This window comes from Chinchilla lanigera, unplaced genomic scaffold (genome assembly GCF_000276665.1).
Source record: "Chinchilla lanigera isolate Chin_1 unplaced genomic scaffold, ChiLan1.0 scaffold00104, whole genome shotgun sequence".
In the NCBI taxonomy this organism is placed as follows: Eukaryota; Metazoa; Chordata; class Mammalia; order Rodentia; family Chinchillidae; genus Chinchilla; species Chinchilla lanigera.
This window is the reverse complement of record NW_004955505.1, coordinates 5,483,540-5,504,153: the sequence shown is the minus strand read 5'-3', so window position 1 is coordinate 5,504,153 and position 20,614 is coordinate 5,483,540. Positions and strand designations below refer to the sequence as shown.

At 38.6% G+C, this 20,614-nt stretch overlaps 1 protein-coding gene across 1 annotated transcript in view; it reads left to right on the top strand.

The window, feature by feature from the left end:
- Positions 1–734: 734 nt before the first annotated feature.
- LOC102030100 overlaps positions 735–20,614 on the top strand; it is a 47,418-nt gene continuing 27,538 nt past the window's right edge. Inside the window, 5 exon segments of the mRNA XM_013505923.1 lie at positions 735–963; positions 966–1,064; positions 1,067–1,187; positions 1,371–1,444; positions 1,447–1,550. Of these exon segments, the coding sequence (XP_013361377.1) occupies positions 735–963; positions 966–1,064; positions 1,067–1,187; positions 1,371–1,444; positions 1,447–1,550 (627 nt within the window).

The window sequence follows — 20,614 nt, the reverse complement described above, 5'->3', positions numbered from 1 at the left end:
AAAGTCAAAATGGATCACAGATCTCAATATTAAAACAGGAACACTAAATCTATTGGAAGAAAAAGTAGGTAAAAACCTTGAACATTGTCTGCAAACAGAATAGCTACACCCTCACCAGTGTGGTCTAGAACGCATGAGAATCACTGGGTAAAGCTTGCTTCAAAATAAGTCAAGTAGGTCACCAAACAAATACAAACTAATTTTTAAAAATACAATAAATGGGATAGTATCAATTTAAGAAGCTTCCACACATTAAATGCAGCAATCTACAGAGTAAAGAGATAACCAACAGGATGGGAAAGATATTTTGCCAGCCATTCCTCAGACAGAGGACTAACATCTAGAATATATAAAGGACTCAAAAAATTAGAACCCTCTCCCCCCAAGTAAAAGAAATGGGCAACTAAAATGAATAGACACTTCTCAGAAGAAGTACAAATGACCAATAAATACATGAAAAAATGTTCAACATCCCTGGTCATTTAAGAAATACAAAATAAAACAACACTGAGGTACCATCTTATCCAAAAAGAATGGCTATCATCAAAAAACTAAATAGTAATAGAGCCCTGCCTAAATGATCTGCTCCACCAGGCTCCTGAAATGCCTTGAGCCAGCCTTTCCAAAGGCTGTGGTCAGCTCAGACCACACAACTCAGTTTTCTCTGTATTCCAGATTGCTACCACTTTGCCAGCCCATTCCCTGCTGGTGTCTAGCCCCTAGAGCTTGTAGGTATGGAAATCAAGTTACAAATTGGTGGTAAATATACACATTGGAACCATGCAATCTTAGAACATTGGCACCCAAGAATATGACTAACACAAATGAGACATGACCCTCCAGATGACATTGGCTCCAGCTTTTATCCTGAGTTGGGAAGTTACAGCCCTGGCAACCCTCCTGTCATAAAAACTCACATGAGACAACTGTGCTCAGCTTCCACCAGTGTCCTCACCCCAACCTGGTAACTGCTGATTCAAGTGATGATTATGAAGAAGCTGTGGATAACTCAGTACCAAGTATTTTGAATAAGACTCATAAGTATAATCTAAAGATCATTTTTCACAAAAACCATATATCAGTCAAGAGGAGCAAAACATATACAAATGTCAAACACAGGACAAGATAAGAACTGGAAACTCTCTTCCTATGTTTATTTATTTATTTATTTATTTTATGGGGAAAAAGTAAAACAAAATTTCATAGTAAAATTATAGGAGGATACAATAGTTAATACATTGATTATTATTATCTTTAAAGTAATCAGAGTAGAAGATATGAGCTTTAAAATTCTCTAAATGACATTAGCAGAAATCTTTCTTTTCAATGAACTAAGAGAAACTAGTAGTACAACTGACTTGTATTTTGTTTATTCCTGTGTTTTATGTCTATGATTCCTATATCACAAAGCCTGAAAACCGGGCCAATCTGTTAACTACCTCAGGTCTCACAATGTTCACAGTTTCCCTTATGATGTATTATTTACTGAACTTCTAGTAGAAGAAAAACATAAATATGATATTCTTCAAAGTGGTTTTAATGATGTTTACGTGTGTTTTGCACAAACAGCTTTATTTATGAATTCTTGTAAAACTCTTCTGTGCTAAATACAACTTAATGTTTATCTCAAAAGTGTGGGTCCAGGATAATAGAGAGCAACATCAGTCCATGGAATACTCAAAACACATAGAAAAAAGAAGACCAGGTCAAGCCCAAAGTCCAAAGAAGGGAGAAGATTATAAAGATCAGAGTAGAAATTAATGCAATTGAGACTAAGAAAACAATACAAAGAATTAATGAATCAAAGAGTTGGTTCTTTGAAAAAATAAATAAAATTGAGAAACTCCTAGCTAACCTTATCAAAAAAGGAAAAAAAAAAACCCTCGAATCCATGCAATAATGAAGAAAAGGGTGAAATCACTACAGATCCAGTAGAAATTCAGAAGACCATCAATACTTACTTTGAAAATCTTTACTCTCATGGGATGGAAAACACAGAAGAAGTGGACAGATATCTAGGTACATACCAATCATCAAAGCTGAACCAAGAAGATATAAAAATCCTAAATAACCTCATGTGAGTCAACAAAATTGAAAACATAATTTAAAAACTTACCAGCAAACAAAAGCCCAGGTCCTGATGGATTTACAGCTGAATTCTACAAGAAATTTAGAAAAGGTTTAATGTCAATTCTTCTAAAACTCTTTAATGAAATAGAAAGGGAAGCAATTCTCCCTAATTCATTCTTGGAGGCAAGTATTACCTTGATACTAAAACTAAAGAAAGACCCAACTAAAAAAGAGAACTACAAACCAATCTCCCTAATGAATGTAGATTCAAAAATTCTCAATAAAATACTGGTTAATAGAATGCAGCAAATCATTAAGAAGATAATATAGCATGACTAAGTGGGACTCATCCAGGGAATGCAGGGATGGTTCAATATACACAATCAAACGAATTGAACTCAAGACCTTGTGCTTGCCAGGCAGGTGCTTATGCCCCTGAGCTGTATCCCTGGCCTCCAATATACACAAATAAATAAATGTAATACATCATCTCAAAAAAATCAAAGACAAGAATCACATGATCACCTCAATGGATGCAGAAAACGCTTTTGATAAAGTCCAACACTTATTCATGATTTTAAAAACCCTACAGAAAATTGGAATAGACTTTACCTCAAGCCAATAAAAGCTATCTATGACAAACCAACAGCCAACATCATACTAAATGGACAAAAACTGAAAGCTTTCACTTTAAAACCAAGAACAAGACAAGTATATCCACTGTCAACCACTCAATATAGTTCTGGAAACATTAACCAGAGCAATTAGACAAGAGAGAGAAATAAAAGGAATAATTATAGGAAAAGAAGTACAATTATCATTATTCACAGGTGACATGATACTCTACATGGAAGAAACCAAAAACTCCACCAAGAGACTTCTAGATTGAATAACCAAACTCAGTAGCACAGCTGGATACAAAGTCAATACTCAAAAATCAAGAGCATTCCTATACATAAACAACAAACATACTGAGAGAAAAATTAGGGAAACCATACCTTAAACAACAGCATCCAAAAAGCTGAAATACTTAGGAATGGATCTAATAAAAGAAGTAAAAGATCTATATAGTGAAAATTACAGTACTCTGAAAAAGGAGATTGAAGAGGATTTCAGAAAATGGAAAGATATTCCTTGTTCATGAACAGAAAATATCAACATTGTGAAAATGGTCATACTCCCAAAATTGTTATACAGATTAAATGCAATCCCAATCAAAATACAATTAGTATAACTCACAGATCTAGAGAAAACATTCCTAAAATTCTTCTGAAACCAGAAGAGACCTAGAATAGCAAAAGCAATTCTTGGCAACAAAAGCAAGGCAGGAGGCATCACAATCCCTGACTTGCAATTATACTACAAAGCTACTGTGATAAAATCATCATGATATTGGCAAAAACACAGAGCTGAGGATCAACGAAACAGACTGGAAGATGCAGCCACAACCATAAACACACTCAGCCACCTTATCTTTGACAAAGGGGCCAAACATGTTCACTGGAATAAAGATAGCCTCTTTAATAAATGGTGCTTGAAAAACTGGTGTTCCACATGTCAAAGATTAAAACTAGACCCATGTCTATCACCATGCACCAAACTAAAGTCAAAATGGATTAAAGATCTAAATATTAAAACAGAAACACTAAATCTACTGGAAGAGAAAGTAGGCAGAAATCTTGAAGACTTAGGGGTAAGCAGAGAGTTCATGAACAAAAATCAAATTGCACGGGAAATACTTCAAAGAATCAACAAGTAGGCTTTCATCTTATTGAAAAGTTTTTGCACATCAAAAGAAATCAGCAACAGGATAAAAAGAAAACCCACAAATTGGGGAAAACTTTTAGCTAACTGTCTCTCAGTCAGAGGACTTCTATCTAGAACATATAAAGAATTCTTTAAAAATCAGGCCCCCAAAATTCAAAGACCCAATCCAAAAATGGGCATCTTAGATGAATACACACTTCTCAAATAAGGAAATACCCAATGGCAAATAAATACATGAAAAAAATGTTCAACGTCATCAGTCTTTCCAGAAATGCAAATTAAAACAACAATGAGATTCCATCTCACCTCAGAAAAAATGGTATCATCAAGAAACTGATCAATAACAAATGCTGAGGAGGTTATGGGGAAAAAGGAACCTTTCTCCATTGGTGGTGGGAGTGTAGATTGGTGAAACCACTGTGGAAATCAGTTTGGAGATTCCTCACAAAGCCCAGCTATTCCCCTTCTGGGTATTTTTCCAGAAGAACTGAAAACATCATACCACCATGAGATATATGCATCCATGTTTATAGCAGAACAATTTGTCATAGCTAAGCCTTGGAAATAACCTAAATGCCCATCAACTGAGGAATAGATAAAAAAAGATGTGGTATTTTTATACAACGGAGTATTACTCAGCTATAAAGAAAGATAAACTAGAGGCTTTTTATAGGTAAATGGGTGCAACTAGAGACCATACTCATAAGTAAAATAAAACAGATTCACACGTGTAAACATTATATTGCCCCCCTAATGTAAGAACCTAGAAGAGTAAATAAAATCTGAAAGGTACTATAGATATTGTGAAAGGGAAAGAATAACTGGTATGAGGGAGAAGAGAAAAAGATAGAGAAGAAAGAAAGAAAGAAAGAAAGAAAGAAAGAAAGAAAGAAAGAAAGAAAGAAAGAAAGAAAGAAAGAAAAAGAAAATATATACAAGATAGCTAAGGTAAATATACTACTGATTTCTATTGGTTTATTGAAATTAACAGTTAATGTTTAATTGTTTGATCAATCTTACATGCCCAGATCTGGTTTACTGAGTAATCACTTTGAAGATAACAATATGTAATACAACAACCATTGTTAATTTCCTATCATCTTGTTTTGAAATTCTGTATTGTTTTTATTGTTTTTATGTTACTTTGTTTATGTCTTTGTTTTTGTTATGCTGTTTCTGTTCTTTTCTCTTTAAAATCTAAAAAACACATGGAACTGAGTCAACAGAATATATTAGGAAGTTGCTCTGGGTGCCGCACATCAGCCCAACCCCAGTTTAGTTTCTATCACCTCTCTTAATGAGCAACATAAAGGAACCCAGATTGAAATAGCTGTTTCCAAACAAGTTAAAGTCATCATATTACAAGGATATATGCATACCTATGTTTTATAGCAGCATAATTTGTAATAGCTAAATCTGGAAATAGTATATATGTCCATGAACAGATGAGTGGATAAAGAAAATGAGGTATTTTTACACAATACAGTACTATTTTGCCAAAATGAAAGATAAAGTTGAGGCTTTTGTAGGGAAATGGATGCAACTTGAAGACACAACATTAAGTGAAATAAGATATATAACCTCAAATATTGCATGGTTTCTCTCATATGAGAAATTCAGAATATATGCATATACAAATAAAGGTCAAAATAGAAGATTCCTATTTTCAGAGAAACAGAAAATAGAGAGAAGTTCAAATAATCCCTCAAATTCTCTATTCTATTGACTCAAAAATACTTCAATATAACATGCTAGCTTGTTTCATTTATACTACTAGTTTCTCTGAGTTCACTGAAAAGAAAGTTTTGTGCTATTGTTTTGTTTCTCTTTGTAAGAATTTTTTTGTCTATAACCTGTGCTCTAAATAACATTTGGAGGGGCTGGGGATTTAGCTCAGCGGCAAAAGCACCTGCCTGGCAAGCGCAAGGTCGTGAGTTCGGTTCCTGGTACCAGAGAAAAACCAAAAAATAAATAAATAAATAAATAAATAAATAACATTTGGACATTCTTTTAAGATTACAGTAAACACTGCATTAACTATTGTTCTCTACTTGTTACGACTTTTTTCATAAAAGAGTGCTTTTTATATTTTATTTATTAATATCTACATGTATTATATTAAAATAAGAGCACATTTTTGGCAATTTCTGTGTTTGGGTGGAACAATTCATTTTCCCTGTGAGGCGGGAATGGATTTCGCAAAGTGGAGGGAACTAGGCTCCAGGACCCAAGTGACTCACTCAAGTCAGCGGGACAGACCCAAGACCCGTGTAACTCCAAACTTCTCAGTCTGAAATGCCTTCTTAAGGACAGTGGGTAGTAAATTACTTGATCTTAAAAGTGACCAGATGTGTTGTTTTTCTCCTAGAAAAGTAACCTATTTATTTAAAATATCTTACCACAATGTGTGCAGCGGTGCACACCTCTAATCCCAGTACTCTGGGAGGCTGAGACAGGAGGATGACAAGTTTGAGCCCAGCCTGAGCAACTTAGTGACTTAGCAAGACCTAGCCTCAAAAATTAAAAATCAAAAAGGGTCATGGATGTAGCTCAGAGGTAAGGTTTTGGGTTTAACCCCAGTACTGGGGCAATGGAGTCGGGGGGCAGGGGACAAAAAGAGTAAAAGGAAACAAAAAAGCTTACTACAAAAAGCCACAATGGGAAATATTTCCTGCCCCAAAATTTTCTTTGCCTACAGCCTTCTGTTATTATTTGGAGAAACTAAGTTAAAGATGGAAGTGAAAATGATAACTATAATGTTAAAATGATTCACGTACTGGTTAAGAAATTGCAGAAAGAACTTAGGAGTTTCTTATAAGAAACTGTATTTTGACTGTAGTCAAACTCATCTGCTCTTAGGAATACTTCAGTATCATTTCATACATTCAAGCGTCACCTGTTCAGAAAGGCATTTGCTGATCACATGTAATGGCATGTGCATCCCAGATACTTCTCTCCCTCCTCTACCCCCCATGCCTTATCCCTTCCACACAACACATGACCTATTTTGTGTTATGTGTCCTCCGCCTGCTGGAGTATCAGCTTGATGAGAGCCCCTGCCCTTTTTCTGTCCATTTGTTGTGCTACTCGCTCCCCAGAACTACAGAGTCAGTCCCTGGTCCATAGTGTGTAGTTCACAAGTATTTGTAGGGAGGAAGGGAATTATATTCAAGAAGGAGAGAAGTATTCAGTGACACATTAGGTTGGATAATATCAAAGTACTATTTGAAGAATTGATCATACTTATTTGGAGCAAGTAGAGATGAATACAACCCTTGACTGAATCTCTAGCTCCCACAGGGAGACACATACCATTTTATAATACAGAATACTGTATGACTTTTTGGGGTAATTTTTCCATTACTGTCTTACAGTCCTGTTAGCGATAATCTGAAAAGTCATAACAGTCCCACAAGATTCTAGCTGGCAATTTCATATTACAGAATTGCTAGATTTTTAAATTACAGGAGTTCCTTCATAAACCTGTCACAAAGTCACACAGAATTTTCAGTAAGCAATAATGATAAAGGCATGTTTCCCTGGAGAAGGTCTTTTAAATATAATAATCTGTGATAAACACAGCACTATAGATTTGAAATAAATAACTTTAGAAAAATAAGTGAGTAGAGAGTCACTTTTACCTTATAAGAAAATACACTGCAGCAAGATTAAAGAGGTCAGTTTGAAAAATGAATTTTTAAAGCATAAAAATAATGAGATAAAAAATCAAAAGCATACATAGATTTAAACATATTTAATTTCTTACATCAACATAAAACTTGAATGCAAATGATAAAAAAGAAAGCACTTGTAACTTATCACAAATGAAAATATAGCTAAAGTTACAATAGAAATATTCCAATTTTTAAAAATTGACAGAAGGTAAGGCAATTAATAAAATACAACTAGCTAACATATGGAAAAATAATTTATCTGTATTAATGATTACAAATTAAAACTACCTATTACAGCTTTTATCTAGATGTCCTCCCAAAATCTCATGCACTCACAGGTGGGGCATTTGGGAGTCATGGAGACTGATGCTGAATTAGTCCACTGATTGGTTTAGCATAGTTCTGGATAGGAATGGTGGACTTAGTGAAGTGGGAAGCCCCATCCTGGATATGGGTGGCACCAATCAATAGGCTTGTACCCTGGATGGAATAAAAAAAGAAAGAAAGAAGTCACGCTGCCTCCTGTCTGCCCTACAATGGACTGTTTCTTCTCTGCTATGTCCTTCTGCCATGGTAACCTGCCTTGGAGCCAGCTGACTATGGACTGAAACCTCTACAAACTGTGAGCTAAAAATAAACCTTTCCTCCTTTAACTTGTGGGTGTCGGGTATTGTGTCCCAGTAACGAGAAAGTAACTAAGACACTGCCTATAAAATTTACATATTAGGTTATGGAGACAGTGAAAGAAAATATTGTGCTCTGCTAGTGTGAAAACAGAGTATGCTTTTTTGAAGAGTAATTTAGAAAAATTTTGTTTTAAAACTTACCAAAAAATTCATGTATAAACAAAGCAAGAAAAAGTCTGAGCCCTTAAACATTGTTCTCATACAAAGGCTCCCAGAAGGGAACAAATAGCAAGGCCTCGCTCCTTTTCATGAGGCTCTTGTCTTAGGTGAATGAAGATATTTCAGACAGAGACCAAGGCTACAGTATTCTAGACTGTGGGAAGGAATGGGAGTGGGTGACACTACTTCAAACCAGAAAGGCCTCTTTGCAAAGTGACCACACCGCTCATGTATTAAATGCTTCCTGCTAGAAGTGAAACAATAAAGGTTCCAGTCCTCATGACAATGAAGCTCACATTCAGAAGAGAAGACAGAGACAAACACAAACAAAAAAGCATGCTAGAAGACAGTGAGACCTAAGAAGAAGAGACGGAGGCAGGTGACACCATGTGCAAGAGTGAAGGCAGAGCTCATTAAGAAGGTAACATTCCCCTCAAGAATTGAGGGACGTGAGAGAGGTAAAAGATCTTCCGGGGAGTTTAGGCTTGATTCCAGCTGTGAGGAAAGTTCTTCAGCAGTTTTAATCAAGGAGATGGGGGAATGATCTGATTTTAGGGAAGATGTGCCAACTGGATAGACTAGTTAATAGTTTTTTTTTCTGTAATCCAAATGAGATTGTATTTTTACAAAAAGCATTTTTTTAAACAAATGTGTATGCCTCCTAACCAAATAACTTAACCTTCTGGAATTGATCCTAAGAAAACATTCTCGCCCTCAAAGCAATTTTCCAGGCCTCCCTGCACTTCTGAAGCAAGGATATATTACAGGCACACTTGTTTTCTTTCCAGCTTTCCCATTAACAAAATTATTCCTAAACCTGCTACCTCTCTCCAGAGAGCCCGTAGACTTTCATTATCACCGTAGCCAAGCTTCCACCACAACTATGAAGACAAGAGAGTCAAGCTCACTCCTGATCGTATGCTATCTACACAGAAAAAGCTCCTAGCATGAAGTTCAAAGGTCAGGAAGAACTACCTGCTATCCTTTCCTCTCTGTGACTTTCTTTTCAGTAGTCACAATTGAAGTTTTCTTGTCTTACTTTGATTTTTTACATTGTTAGGTATTGCACCTAACAATTGTTCTACATCCCTGGCCCTTTTATTATTTGTAATTTGAGACAGGGTCTTGCTAAATTGCCAAGCTGTGATACTCCTGCCTCAGCCTCCCAGAGTCTGGACTTACAGGTGTGTACAAGGCTAGAATTGAGTCTTCACACATGTGTGAGTGAAAGAGTGGCAGATACATATGCGTAAATATTGACACCTTGTTTACTACGACTTCTTAAACATTCCAGTTTTCCTCTGTAGTTCAGTGGGTACTTGAAGTTGAAAGAAGAGACTCTGGGCTCTTCTAGCTCTACCTCGCAGCAAATGCCACAATTCAGAGCACAGGGACCAAGCGAGCAAAAATTCAGGACCCCAGGGACCAACACAGATAAGCAAAGAGAAACAAGCTTCTGTCATCCAACTTTGCAAGAAGAAATTAAAACTTCATTTCCCTCAATTACAAGAGCGCATGTGGAAAAAAAACTCACTCCATTTAATTTGTTCTGTTTTCTTGAAATGAGACTGTAGTGGTAGAATTAAAATCGCAATTATTTGAGATTGATTTTAATTGAATTTTTTAAATGTCCCAAAAAAATACACAGTGGATTGCATCCTGTGCTCTCAGCAGGTTTTCATTGCTTTTCTCCTCTGAGACGTCCCTAAAGGTGTCACTAGATTAGCTAAGCATGAGTCTCGCCGGAAAAATGACTGCATTCGTAGGACTCATGAGTGAGGGAAGCAGAGGAGAATTTGCTGAACACACTAGGATGTCTCTTATTCTCCCCCTTGCCAAGGCCCAGGGCATCTCCGGGCCTGCAGCTACCCCAGCCACAGCTCAGCTGCAGCAGCTCTCTGGTCCGTGGACTGTGCTGCCAGCTGCTCCTTCTGATAGCCTCCTTTAGGCTTTACCTTTTCTTCTTCCTCTATGTCTACATGTTTGACAAAAGCTTTCTGAGTAATTACAGAACAAAATATTCTGTAATACATTCATACCCCAATATACGGGTTGGTGAATACACAGATTATCACATATACTCTGCCCTCGAGTCACCAGTCGAGCTGAGGACACATATCCGTAAACACACTCTTCCAACAGCAAAGAGGACAAGCAGTAGAAGGGAGGTGCTGCAAGCATTCAGGGTTTTACTTGGTTGCCCAATCCTCTTATTTTTTAACAATTCTTTTGATTTGTATGGTTGCTACAGTGTAAGCAGATTTTTCCAGGTCTGTTTTGAGAGTAAGTAAACAGTCTCCTGGTCCTACTCTTCTACTTTGCTCTCCACCATAGCTGGGTGAATGAAGTTATTTCCTGCTAACAGCAGGGGAGGGCGAGCGTGTGCAAAGTCTTTCCGGGTCCAGCTCTGGCCTTTTCATTCTTTCTCTGCCATGTGAACCCTCATGATAAATCTCCCCGGAAATACAGCTTGATATGAAATCACTGGAGACATAACCTCCCAACCACTCACTGTTTTTCATAAATGGGGCTGTGTCAAATTTCATTGCTAAGACTTGTTAATTCTCCAGTGTAAAAAGCAAGTAGCTAATCATAGAACTAAAACAAAACCATACTCTTCATTCCATACAAACTGCTTACAGAGAAATGTCAAGCTTCTTTGGCATGTGTAAATATTTCTGAACATATACAACAAAGAAAGCTTTTCTTCACATTTAACAATATTCATTTTCTAAGTAGCTGAAAGGGACAATTCAAAAAATATATTGGATAGCCACTGTTACCACCCTGACAGACTGTTATCCTGGCCCAGAACTTCAGGAACCCCACACCCCCATTCTAAGTCCTCATCGGTATTAACTTACTTAGGTACTCCTTGAGCACTCTCATTTAACTCAGACCCTGAAATAAAAGTGTTTTTCAGGATCTTGGATTCTTACTTTGATTCCAGATTTACTTTTTTCTTTTCTTTTTCTACTTTTTTGGTGGTAGTAGGAATGGAACATATGATCTTTTAAAAAAAATTTTTATTTTTAGACAGGGTCATGCTAAGTCATTAAGTTGCCCAGGCTGGGCTCGAACGTGGAGTCCTCTTGCTCAAGCCTCCCAGAGCAGGGACTGCAAGGATGTGCCATCACGTCTGGCTTACTTTTAAGTCGGCACATTCCCAGCTTTGACTCTGTGACTCTCTTGTCCTGGGCAGCTCCTCTTTCCTCATAGATTTCAGTGGTCTTCTGTCCCAACACTACTCCCGTCATAATTCTTGCTGATTTTAGGAGCTACATAGGTATTGACTCTAACACTGAAGCTTTGCAATTCCTCTGCTTACTTCATTCCTTCCCTATCTTAGACTCCAGTGTTCCATCATTTCAATCCGTTCTTCACACAAGTTGTAACTCCTCAGTCTCCTCCGTAACAAGAAAACCTCACTGTATTAAACCTACTCTGTACCAGCTCTGTATCTACCTCAGTGGCTCTAGTACTAAGCTAATTGAGAAATCTCTCTCTAAATCATGATCATGTGTCTCAGGGGCTTTCATGCTTCTTAGTAATCCTGCCACATCTTCCTAACCCGTTTACTATGTCACATTTCTAGAGAACATTTCATATTTTCGCTTAAAACTGTCAGATTCTTTTACACAACCATTTCTTTAATCTGCTGGGAAGACAGAAGTAATCAGAAGAGAAATTGCACAAGCTCCCATGCCCACAGTACACACACTTATCAGTCCCTAAACATTCTGCCTTTATGCCAGCAACTACGGATAAACTTTACCTGTGTAACCCTTTTCTTCCACTCAAGGCACCACTCTGGCACTGCTATATTCTCTCTCTTGCATCCTCTTACATTTTTTCCAACTCTTCCTGGTTGTCATGTGAGATTGAGTGCATGTAGTGTGGGGATGGGATAGAGGTGGATGAACAGGAAAGGATTCAGACCATTTGGAAGCCAACAGTGATGGTACCATAGAATTTTCATTTTCCTACAAATCTATTACAGACATTTGATTCTTTGGTTGCTGTTAGCTTTTGACTAAAACCCAAAATATATTAGTAAACCATCAGTGGTAATTGTGGAGAACTAAGAGATTAATTCTGATACAAGTCTTGGTCATCTCATACCCAGAATCTTTGCCAAGTGAGACATCTGCAATTCTAAGCACCTTTGTTCAGGTAGGAGGAAATATCTCAGAGTTGAAAATAATTCTATGCTCTTCTCCAAAATTCAAGTACTTATTTACAACCACAAGACCTTGTTTTGTTTTGTTTTGTTTTCTGCAACAGCTACCTATGGGGTGGAAGAGATCTTGTCACACCCGCTCTTCTACTTCCAACCAACCAGAAGGAAACCACAGTTTATGGTACTCCAGTGAAAATGAGCAAACCCAGATTTACAATGGCTTTTGACAGATTGTTTCTATATGTGTTAATGCAGACATTTATTACCAGGCCCAAACCCACTGTCTGATGAAGGTGTGGGTGGTAGCAGTTGTTTTGTTAAGGTTTTGCTTTCATTTTTTGTATTGATAGGGCAAGAGAGACTCCATTTTTCTGTTTTTAACTCCATATTAAGAGAAGTCACTTACAGTTCATTTAAACTGTAGTTGACCCCAACTTTTCACCCCAGTCCTTTGGTTAATGATCAATTTAAAGCAGAGCAGATTCATAAAATGGGAACAGAGACAGGACAGACTGGGAAGTAGGCTAAAAGTTAAACTGCAGTGGTCATTTGGAATTGGGCTGTCCAACCTTCTGGGAAAAGCAAACTATGTGATAATTATATGACATTCTTGTGAGACTCCCAAAATTTAGGTAATGGTTACTATGGAAATCTAAAGTATACTTATACCAAAGGTGAGACCCAGACTGCATGGACATTTTCTCTGGTTCCTTCTTAGAGACTGTCCGTCAGCCAGCTTAATAAAGCTTTGTTCATTCCTGCCTTTTTGGTTTTCTTGTGAGTGCCTTTCTGGTTGAACTCGCTTGCTGTATCACTATGAGCTAAAGCAGGAGCTGCATTTGGGGAGGGAGTGCTAAACAGAAAGATCAAAGGCAGAGGACAAAATGCAGTCAGTCAGCCACCTTCAAAAGAGACTGTAAGTCCAGGATTACAGCAACCTTAGAAGTTGGTTTTACCATAACTCTGCCCAAGGCAGAAGTTGTTCCTATAGAATCTTGCATTTTAGTGTGCTTAGAAACCAAGTGAAATACTACTGTATCATTTTCTATTTCACAGTGCTCATTTCTGCCACTCCCACCACTCTCAAGCCCCTCTAAAGGAAAGGTATTGACTTAATGATAATAAACAACAGTGCACCTTTGATTGTGGATTGGATCCAGTTTATGAAGACTCTCACCTGGCAAACATGCCTCACTTCCCTGACAGAATGCAGCCAGCTCCCCAGCTGACAATGCTGTAAAAGACAAAGGGACCACAGTCAAACCTATAAACTAATGGCCTTGAAACACCAAGGAAATATGTTCTAGAAAACTGATTTACTCTGAAGCTCTTGCTTTTAAATTGTAGGACAGGAATAGCCAATCATTTATTCAAAATGTGCTTAATTTATTAAAGATTGGTTCTCTTTCAATTTGTATACTGTAGATGCTTAACTATATATTTACTCTGTTGCAAGGGTGAACAAGTAAAATTTCTCACATAGTAAAAAAATAATCACTAAGTTTTCCCAGTCCCATCAGTAGGGCTTTCTTTAAGCTATGGAACTACTTGATGAAACCATAATATTAAAGCTGTAACTTTTCCAAAATTGATATTGAATTAGAAAGCTTCGCAGTGAGCTGGACATGGTGGCACAAGTCTGCAATTCCAGCATTCAGGAGGTTGAGGCAGATCTTGTTAGTTTGAAGACAGCCTAGGCTATAGAGTGAGTTCAAGGCCAGCTTGGACTACATAGTGAGATTCTGTGTAGAAAGGTGGGGAGGGAAATGGGGGAAAAAAAGAATTAAGGAACATTATGGACAGGTACAAATTCCTTATGATGAATGTGATCAGTATGTATGACAAGTATGCACTAATAAAAAAATGAAATTTAAAAATAAAAAAGAAAAGGAAAACTGCAAAGTGGCTCAAATTGATTCAATTCACCTCTCTTCCAGGTAACTGGATTAGGATTTTTGGTTGACAAAATCTATTAAAATGATTCAAAGTAGACAACTGTGACATACATACAGGGACTAGGAGGTGTTGGAACGAGGCGAGAACAAAAATAAAAGGCATCTAATATCTGATGAGATGTATTTGTTCTAGTTTCTAGTATTTAATTTTGTTTGACCTGCAGATTCCAAAGTTATACAACTGCAAAAAGTTTTCGTTTAACTTGCTACCAGACATGGGAACTTACACTGCCCCATATCACACACATTCATGGTGCCACAGAAAACTGAGCACATCCACTCAGAACAGTACACTTTCCTCTTCATAGAGCTTATGAATATTTATTAACAGAGCTGCATTAGACAGATCTTGAATCTGGTTAATATTAGTGTAGATTACAAGAAAAATACAAGACAATTTAACATACTCTTTTTACTCTTATATATTGCTGCTTTGGTCATGAATAGAGTGAATTAACACATATTCAAAAACCAAAAGTAGTACCCAGGGGCATTGAGCATCTCAGCGGAAGCTTCTCATCAATTCTCCCCCAACCCTGCACAGCCAGCATCTCCTGAGTAAACACATGGCTTTTACCTACTAAGCCCTCTGTCCAGATGTGGCATCTTTGCAAAGAGCCCCACTGGCAGAAAAACATGACCTGAGACACTTTTCAGCTCACTGTCAATTTGAATTTAATGTGCAAATAGTACTGCCTAGGCATTAAGAGAGAAAAATTCATGAAGATATGAATTTATGTTGATTTATATAATCATAAATGTGTATTTATATACAGCTATAGGCAGTATCTACAAACATAGCTGCCTGTGATAACATACACTTAGATTTCCTAATATAAACCAAAAATATATTCCTCTTTTTCCTCTGCTAACTAAACCCTACTCTTCTCTCCAGTTTTATATGGTACAAATGATGACCTCTTCTTCTCATGCCTCACCCTCAGACAGGACCACATTCATGTATTCTGCATGACTAATTCTATCATTTTAGATCCACACCTCATTTTAAGAGTTTAGTGCTTTATAGCTCTATGCCTTTTGAGGCAAAATAAAAATTACCTTCCTATAGTACTTTACCATTTATAAAGCTCTTTACTTCAACTCAGTAGTACAAACGGTACTGAGAGGCAAGACAGCCACACCAGGCTCACACATGAGAAACCCAGATCTCTAAAATTTAATTTGTTGCTTGTACAGAACTGGGGTTGAGGGATAGGGCAACTCTCTTTTTAATACTCTTTTAATACTCTGTCCTTGGTTGATTGGCTAATAATCTTTGTAATACTCTTTTTAATGTTAAAAGTCCTCTTTTCCAGGACTGTCCCCACAGTGTGGCTGACCATACCTCAAAATGAAGAATTCATTCCCTCTCTGTTATGGTTTATATCTAGATGTCCCCTAGTGCCTCACGTGCTCCAAGGTGGGGCTTTGGGAAGGTGACTGGAGCATAGGGGTGTGATGTTCGTCAGTGGAGGACTCCACCGATGAGCTTATGACTTAATGTGATGTAGGAGGTGAAGCCTGGTGGGAGGAGATGGGTCCCTGGGGTGTGGCCTGCATGGACCTCTCTCCCTCTTCTCTTTTGATCCTTCTCTGCTTCCCACCACCATGCCAAGAGTAACTCTCCTCCACCATGCCACCCGGCCCAGGAGCCAGCCAACCAAGAATGGAAGCCTCTGCAAACCACGAGCCTCCTTCAACCTGTGAGTGTTGGGTATTGTGGCTCAGTGATAAGAAACTAAGCTTTCCCTGGCAAAATGAATTATCTTTTTAAGACTGTAGTTACTGCTCAGTTACATCCAGACCAGGGAAATGGTGAAGGTAGGAAATGGGCAGTCGGCATGTCTGTTAAGGACATTAATGCCAGTTAGTCAGTAGATATTACTGAAGCTTACTCTACACCAGTATTGCTTCTAAACCTGGAGAGATAATGAACAAGATCTGCTTCCAAGATGTACCTACTCTTACAGGTGAGATAAAGATGATTGCAAAAATACTATCAAGAGGGGCTGGGGATTTAGCTCAGCAGCACAGTGCCTGCCTGACAAGCGCAAGGTCGTGAGTTCGATTCCCAGTACCCGAAAAAAACAAACAAACAAACAAAAAATACTATCAAGAGCATTTGAGTGCCATGAGGTGATAAAACCAGGCAGGGCTGTGATGGAAGGGAAGTCCTTGCACTGCTGCGGTCCCAGAAGAGGGGCGGCTTTAGCTGGGAATGGAGGGAGGAAGAAGCAGGGGTCACCAAGCACAGAACTTTAGAAAGCAAAATACTTTTGACATTTCGGAAAAAGAGAGAAGGCCATGGTACCTGAAGATTAATCAGAAAGGGATCAAAAGAAGAAAATGATGTTGGAGAGTTGAGTGGAGTGCAGACCACACAGAGCTTTCCAAGACAAGCTAAGGAGTTCAGATTTTACTCTCCGTGTAATGAGAACCCACTCAGGAATGAGTATGAGCTGAGCAATGCCAACCTTAAGTCCTAGCTTTGATATTCATTAGTCACAGGATCCTAGCAAGTTACTTAAATCGCTAGGCCACATCTTCCTCCTTCGTAAAATGGGGAAATAAACTCTGTTCCTGCAGTGGCTATAAAGATGTTAGGACAGGGCAAGCTGGTGGCAGGCGGTAGAGAAAAGTGTGAACAAGAAGGTGGGAGGAGTCAAAGGCCACTTCCTCTTCCCTCCATACTCAGATTCCAAATGACACACAAAAAGAAAAACATTTAAAAAATGATTTCATAGAGTGAAAAAAGAAAAAACCCCACCAACCTGTTTAGATCCTCCAGTTTCTTACTACGGCTTTTTACAAACTCTAATCTGATCCAGTAGTCAGCAAACCAACTAATAGGTCAGCTCCACCCCCAGGTCTACTTTGTATATTCCGTGCACTAAGAATGTTTTATACACTTTTACATGGATGGGAAAATCCAAAGAAAGATTTTCACCAGCCATGACTATCCCATGAAATTTAAATTGCATAAATAAATTTCTATTGGAGCACAGCCTCTGCCACGCTGCATCAAACAGTCTCTGGCTGCTCCACACTACCTCGTGGATCTGAGCTGTCTGACAGAGTCCATGTGGCCTGCAAGACCCTTTACCACAGAGGTTTGCTGACTTCCAGTCAGCTTATGATCTAAATCGCCCAACAGGAAGCATATAGAACAGCTCCTTCTCTAAGCACTTGCCAAGCTCTTAGAGGTAAGTAAAATATGGTTTCCATCTGTTGGATGGCAGAGGGGCTAAAGTAGATACCACTTGATATTTGCTTGACTTGTTTTCAAAAGTAACAAGTGGTAGCAGTGTTTATAGTGAAACCGCTCACCTCCATCAGTGCTTCCCCGTCAGTCACAGGGCTCAGAGGGAAAGAGCAGATCCGTGCCCTCCGGAGACACCTGGGCCTCACTACTGACTTGTGATGCACAGAGGAGCTCAATGGGATCAGGGCAAAGTCAGAGTCATAGATCCCCGTATCAAAGTCTTCGTGCACCGTGATGCGTCTGGCCCTCCTTGCTTGTATTAGCCACAAGCAAATATAAGATAATAAAGTCAACATCAGGTTACTTACAGCATAATGCTCCAAAATAAATCCCAGGTCTCTGCATTTCCACACATCAGCAATAAAGGTGAGTTTTATCATAGTTTGTGGCGACAGGAGGTGACAGGCCACTTCCTGAGGGCTGGCGATCCTGTAGAGTCAAAGCCGTGTGGACCCACCCACCTCAACCTGGATTTGCACTTTCCGCCCTTCCTCATCTGATTCTCAAATTCAAACATGGTCTCAAATTCACATCTCTGAAGGGAGATGCAACTGATAAGTGAAAAAGGGACACAAGATTCATAACCAGCCATGTATTTTAGCTAAAGGTGTCCCCTGGTACGCAGGAGCATTTAGAGAAAGCCAAAGGACTGCTCAACACGTCTCTCCTCTGCTCGGTGGAGTCTTTCAAGGTGCTGTCGTGCTCCCCAGCAAAGACTGTCCAGGACAGTAGGTGGTTTGTCCTGAAGGAAAGAAAAATTAACATGAAAACACATTTTCGTGTTTTGGTCTCACCTCATCTGGCCCCAGTAACATAACTGTCTGTCTCAGCCAGGCGGCGCCCACCCCTCGGGCTGCCTCAGTGGAACCTCCCCACCTGGAGAGCTGCGCGCTTCCTCCTGTGCCTGACGCAGTGTGCGTTTTGCTCCCTTCTTCTGGCCGTAAAGTATCTTTGGAGCCTTTACCAAACACCACCAAAGGCAATTTTTAAGTTGAAAATGAAGAAATAAAAATGAAAGCTTATTGTACAGTGATACTAAGACTAAAAAATTATATTCATGACAAGGTAGCATTACCATCTGTTATCAGAATCGATGGACTGTGGTTGAGAAAGAGTTTTTCAAGGTGCTGTTCAAAATAAAAGGTAAAATTCAAAATAGTTCAAAAATAAAAGGTAAAATTCAGCTATCGCAGTGGTGGTGAACCTATGGCACGTGTGCCACAGCAGACTGTTTATACTATTGAACGCTCTAAAAGGTTCGCCATCACTGACCTATGGTGATGGACACCAGGTACTGATTACTTCTAGGGCATGGGGTAGGGTTCTGGCTGTTCGTAATATTTTGATTCTCCCTCTGGGTGCTGGTTACATCAGTGTCCACCTTGTGAAAGGTATTTTAACTGCAGACTTTGGATTGCATACTTTTGATAACCTTGGAAAAAACAACATTAAATTTGGATCAACATTCATTAGTTTACTGTATCAAGATCTCCAGTTAAGCATTTTTTTTTCTTCCGGTACTGGGAATTGAACTCACGACCTTGTGCTTGCCAGGCAGGCACTGCGCTGCTGAGCTAAATCCCCAGCCCCGAGATCTCCCCTTAAAAAACCCTGAAAAATGAGTGCTTCTATGTCAAAGATATATTGTCACTTCTGCTAAGAGATTAAATTCTTCCATGTTTTTCAAAACTGGTTCCTTAGGAAGGTAAAGTTACTGAAATTATTTTTCAGCACACTTTATTCAAAGAAGTTTCTTACTGCATGTAGGCATCTCTCTCCAGTCATAACTGCACTCATTTAAATTCCCTGTATGATGACTTGACTTATTCATGTGTTTCAAGATGCCTTTATGAAGGGCACTAGCCCTGGTAAATGCTTGGCAAGCACCCTGCAGCAGGTAATGGCTCCATAATTGAAGCCATCATCACTATTATCATCTGTCATGCACTCTAATGGAAGGATTAAACTTGATTTTCAAAGTCACCCTCTAAATTATTACTTGATAGTGAAGAAACTCATTTCCAAATGCTACTCTCCTTCCTTATATAGGAGATAGTATATGCAAAACTATAAATTAAAATCCTGGTGGGGTTGATAATGTAGACCTCAATTTATAGTGAGGTTTTATGTGCATAATCATTAACTACCTTTCATTTAGTAAACAAAATTGTGTGAAAAGCAGCAAGCACTGTGTTAGGGAACAGAGCCTGAAAACTTTCCAGCAGTGAGGTGATAGCTGAAGGTATCAACTGGTTAATTTCTCCATCCTTTCTTCCCTCCTCCCCATAACTGGTTTTTCTTGTACCCTTAGGGCCTCATCCCCAACCCAATAATAGGTCATGTGTTGCTGCTATGGGACAAGAAAGAGCCGAAATATCTGGCATCAAGGAGTCCCATTCTAGCACATAATTAAAGAACCTATTTTACTATTTGACAAAGGAATCTACTAAATCTCCTTGGCCTTTAGCCTTGATACTAACACTTGTCTTTTCCAAAACATTCATTCTCACGAGTTAATCAGCACCGCTGAAGCTTCTTTTCCATGATACATCAAAATGCATTTTGGGAGAATTATGATAAAAATGGGCTTCTGTAACAGAGAAAGTTTAGGAAAGGAACCTCATATGATAGGAGGATAGAGCTAGAAACATACATGCTCCTGTCTAGCTTAATATACATAAGATGGATGGGCATGTTTATAAGTTGGGTTCATAGACATACCTGCATATTCAATCTCCATCAGCTAAAAAGGCCTAGAAGCAACAAAACCCTAGCAGCTAGGACACCCAGCACCCAGACCATGATTTCCTGCGCCACTCTCCAACAAAATGCAGCACGACTCCTAAACGGTAGATTCTAAC